The sequence below is a fragment of the Vipera berus genome (assembly GCF_964194415.1).
Source record: "Vipera berus genome assembly, chromosome: 3".
NCBI lineage: Eukaryota > Metazoa > Chordata > Lepidosauria > Squamata > Viperidae > Vipera > Vipera berus.
In genome coordinates this window covers 7,789,532-7,794,425 of record NC_138204.1, presented here as the reverse complement: position 1 = coordinate 7,794,425, position 4,894 = coordinate 7,789,532, and the positions used below count along the sequence as shown (strand labels likewise).

Genomic DNA, 4,894 nt, shown 5'->3' with positions numbered 1-4,894 from the left:
GGGAAAAAAGGAAGGAAGGAGAGAGGAGGGAGGGAGGGAGGGAAGAAGCAACAAAGGAAGAAAGGAAGAAAGGAGAGAGGAGGAAGGAAGGAAGGAAGGGAAAAAAGGAAGGAAGGAGAGAGGAGGGAGGGAGGGAAGAAGCAACAAAGGAAGAAAGGAAGAAAGGAGAGGAGGAAGAGGGAGGGGAAGGAAGGGAAGAAGGAATGAAGGAAAAAAGGAAGAAAGGAGAGGAGGAAAGGAAGGGAGGAAGGAAGGAAGAAAGGAGAGGAGGAAAGGAAGGGAGGGAGGGAGGGAGGGGGAGAAGAGGAGAGAGGAAAGAAAGGAAAGAAAAGAAAGAAGGAAGAGGAGGAGGGAAATGAAGGAAAGCGGGAAGAGGAAGGAGAAGGAGAAAGGAACAAAAGGAGAAGAAGGAAGGAGAGAGGAAGGGAGGGAGAAGGAGGAAAGAGAAGGAAGAATTCTCCTTTGGAAGAGGAATAGGAACGGAAGACTGTCCTTTGAATAGAACATCACCCTAGTTCCCTTATCTAGTTCTACTTCTTCATTTCTCCCAGCACTTTCTCGAATGACAGATACCCCTGTATTATTTTACATCTTACCGAAAACCATCCTGCAATCGTTGGCATACATTATATGACAGATTTTTATTTTTTAAAAAATGTTGCAAGATGTCCGTAGTGTGTGAGTTGGGCAGGTATATACATTTGTTTAGTACATTGATATTTACTCGCATGTATACATACATGAAGGGACGCGGTGGGTCAGTGGGTTAGGATGCTGAGCTTGTCGATCAGAAGGTCGGCAGTTTGGCGGGTCGAATCCCGAGTGCCGCGTAGCAGAGTGAGCGCCTGTGACTCGTCCCAGCTTCTGCCAACCTAGCAGTTCGAAAGCACGTAAAAATGCAAATAGAAAAATAGGGACCACTACGGTGGGACGGTAACAGCGTTCCGTGCGCCTTTGGCGTCTAGTCATGCCGGCCACATGACCACGGAAACGTCCTTGGACAAACGCTGGCTCTTCGGCTTTGAAACGGAGATGAGCACCGGCCCCTAGAGTTGGAAATGACTAGCATGCATGTGCGGGGGAACCTTTACCTTTACCTACATGTATATACATGAAAGAACAATTTTTGAAAAATTGCACATTCCTAACATTCTCTCATATTTCCTGCTTTTAAAATCAATCATGGAGGGGCCAATTTGCCCAGCTCAGGCTTGTATACTTTCTCCATTTACAGACTGCAGAAAATATGCATGCTTGTTTGAGCGTGTTTCATCTAAAGTATTCAATTTTGCCTCTCCTTTTTAAAATAATAATAATAATAATAATAATAATAATAATAATAATAATAATAATAATAATGATGATGATGATGATGATGATGATGGTGATGATGATGATGATGATGATGATGATGATGATGACAACGACGACGACGACACATTTGGGCCAGACAAATTGCCATCATATCATATAGATGTTTTGCACACTTTCTTCAAGGCTTGCATTCCAGGATACATTTTTATGAAGCATAGCTGTTGCAAAAGAACAGTGAACGTCAACAAAACAATTTTAAAAGAATGAGGCAGGTGGGTGGTGTATAAGGAACTATGCTGAGCATAGCTGAATATATTTGTATGAAAATTTGAAATAAGGACAAATTCTCCCTTATCTCAGCTCCTGGTCCTCAATTGCTTAGAATAGCAAGCCAGGCTGTAAGACACAGGCCAGAACTAGGGACCCTGTGCTATTATTTTCTCCCTGTGCTATTATTGCTATGACCATAACTTGCTTAGATTCAGATAAGAATGCTATTTATTAATTTGGAAAGGCTAATGCAGTGGTCTTCAAACTTGGCAACTTTAAGACTTATGGACTTCAACTCCCAGAATTCCTCAGCCAGCCACGGCTGGCTGAGGAATTCTGGGAGTTGAAGTCCACTTGTCCTAAAGTTGCCAAGTGTGAAGACCCCTGGGCTAATGAAAAAAAACCAAAGCTGATTTCACAATAGAATGTGAAAGGCTGCAATTTTGGTCAAACTCCGCACAAACACACAGACACAGATATAGACAAACACACGGGCACACCACCGTCAGAGTTGCTTTCGAAACAGTAAAGAGTAAAAAAAGAGAAAAAATAATACAGGAACGCAACATAAAAATGCGTACATTATAAAAAATATGTAATAAATGCTTGAAGTATAAATGAAAAAAAAAACAGAACAGAAAAAACAAACAGTATAATAACTAGTTTGGGGTGAGGCGCACACCTAAAAATCAAGCTAGGACACGGTTGGGGGGGTGGAGCTGCCCCGTGTGCCCTGCACCCACTTACCTTAGGAACCCCCAAAACTGTTGCACTACTGCCTGAGTACTTCTGTGGCCACCGCTTGCAACAGGAGGCCACACAGCTCATCACACCAACTGTGCTGTTATTGGCAGCAACGGCATGAGCGGTGTGATGAGCCTTGTGGTGCAAGCGGCGGTAGTGGCACGATGCACCACGTGGCATGCGGGCACAATCAGCCGCAGAAGAACTTGGGCAGCAGCGCCACAGGTGTCGGGGTGTGGGGGGCCTGGTTGCGGCGGTCCTAAGGTAAGGTATCCCCTGAAAATAAGACCTGGTGCCTCTATTGTAGGCAAAAAATATATAAGACCGAGTCTTATTTTTGGGCAAACACTGGAGAAGGGAGAAGGGTTTCTAATACTAATGATCTTAATTAGTTGGGTCAGGAAAGATCTGCAAGAAAACAACCAAGCCCAGAGAGCATCAAGGAGCCCACAGTTCATTTAGAATAGAATAGAATAGAATAGAATAGAATAGAATAGAATAGAATAGAATAGAATAGAATAGAATAGAATAGAATAGAATAGAATAGAATAGAATAGAATAGAATAGAATAGAGCTGGAAGGGACCTTGAAGATCTTCTAGTCCAGCCCCCTGCTCAAGCAGGAGAACCTATACCATCTCAGACAAGTGACCGTCTAGCCTCTTATTAAAAATCTCCAGTGATGGAGCGCCCACAATTTTTGGAGGCCAGCTGTTCCACTGGTTGATTGTCCTCACTGTCAGGAAGTTTCTTCTTAATTCCAGGTTGCTTCTCTCTTTGATCAGTTTCCAACCGTTGTTTCTCGTCCCTCCCTCTGGTGCTTTGTTGAACAACCTGGCCCCCTCTGCCCTGTGGCAGCCCCTCAGATACTGGAACTCTGCTATCATGTCTCTCCTCTTTCTTCTTTTCTTTAGACTAGCCAAACCCAAGTCCCGTAGCCATTCTTCGTATGTTTTAGCCTCCAGGCCTTTGATCATCTTAGTTCAACCTTGAGCTTCAAATATTCTTTTCTGTTGTCAACCTACTGTATTTTGTATGGGACCCATATTTTGTTATACTTTTCCATACAAAGTCAATGTTTGTAGGGAATCCGTTCATCCCATCAGGAGCAAGTTTAATCAGGTCTTCCAGCCACTGAGTCAATGAGGTCACAGACGTCAGTTTTCCAATGCTGCCATAATAGTCTTTTTACCCACAATAAGGGTGTGGAGAACCCATTTGCATTGTCCAGTTGTCCATTTCTATGTACGAAGTGTGCCATTCAAGAGAATATTGTTGTCTGAAAATTTTAGCTTTTGTCACATAGTCACACCACCTTTCCCCCAAAACGTTGTTAAGTCAAGGTTCTGACTGACAAATCCAATCAAGCAAACACCTTGGAGACATTCCGATCTCTTAATGTAAAACTTTATTGAGTACTTCATTTCAGCCTGTATGAAAGCAAAACCAGCTCCGGCAAACCCCAGGCCAAGCCCTTATACCGATAGTAAAAGTATAGAATTTCCCCTCACATCCACGAATAGGTCACATTGCCCAATTAGGTGTGATTATATTGTTTTGAGAAAATGTATCCAAGTTGGATAAGGCATCTGGTGAATCGTCCTTGACTCTCACGGTCTGCCTTCTTTATCTTTATAGCCTGCATTCCATTTCCCCACCCTCCCCCCAGGTTTGTTGGCAAACTAAGAAGCAATAATTGGTTCCCCAGCAAAGCGAGCTTCAAGCTTGACTTTTAGGACATTGTAGATATATATGTTTTAAAGAAGCTGCTGTCAATGCTGCAACGAATTGAACTGAAGCCATTTTCACTTCATTTTTGGTTGCTACATATTTAGGATGAGGCGGGGAGTGTAGTTTGAAGTTAGTTATAATAATTCTTAGGTATGGGAACCAAGGTCATTACTGATCACATTTTGGCAGGCTGAAGCCCTGGGTGGAGTGCCCGCCTTTAGCAGCAATTGGTGAATGGGATTTATGACACCTAATTGGGGTGGGAATTCCAACTTTGCAACTTTGTAACCAGGGGGAGGGGAATTTAGCCTTGGCTTCACCTTCGTACATGCCAATATTTTGTAGCCAAATAAAAAATGTTCTTTGAGGAAGAATTGCTTCCCTTGAAGTTCTTTTAGCTGGTCTCAAGCTATCAGAACCATGATAGCTGCATTTTAATACATGGGGCTGACTTCAGCTGAATGCTGTTTATTTTTTTCAGTACAACCTAATAAGGAAATCAAAATTGTCTCGGCTGTCCGAAGAAGCAGTGTAACTTCGCTGGCTGGGGGATCCAGTCTCTATTACAACCTCTCCCCAAATCTGGGAATGGTGCCAGCTATTGAGTGCAATCCTAAATCTGGTGAGGCATTCTTCCTTACCTTTATTTTTTCTTTTAAGATACGTTGAACATGAAACAAGAGGTGTCATCAGGAGTTCTTGACTTACAACCATTCATTTAGTGACTGTTCGAAGTTTCTGTTCTGTCCCAGCCTACGTGAGTCCTGGTTATGCTCACAAGGAGAAAATCCTCTTCCAACAAGCAGGCAGAAACCGCAAGAAAAAAACCAACCCCT

At 43.0% G+C, this 4,894-nt stretch overlaps 2 protein-coding genes across 2 annotated transcripts in view; both read left to right on the top strand.

The window, feature by feature from the left end:
- COL20A1 (collagen type XX alpha 1 chain) overlaps window positions 1-4,894 on the top strand; it is a 532,145-nt gene that overhangs the window by 329,705 nt on the left and 197,546 nt on the right. The gene's annotated exons all lie outside the window — the stretch shown is intronic.
- Window positions 1-4,894, top strand: part of LOC308665574 (DEP domain-containing mTOR-interacting protein-like) — a 36,531-nt gene that overhangs the window by 26,317 nt on the left and 5,320 nt on the right. Inside the window, 3 exon segments of the mRNA XM_081323638.1 lie at window positions 2,396-2,592; window positions 3,966-3,996; window positions 4,516-4,680. Coding sequence (XP_081179764.1) covers window positions 2,396-2,592; window positions 3,966-3,996; window positions 4,516-4,680 — 393 coding nt within the window.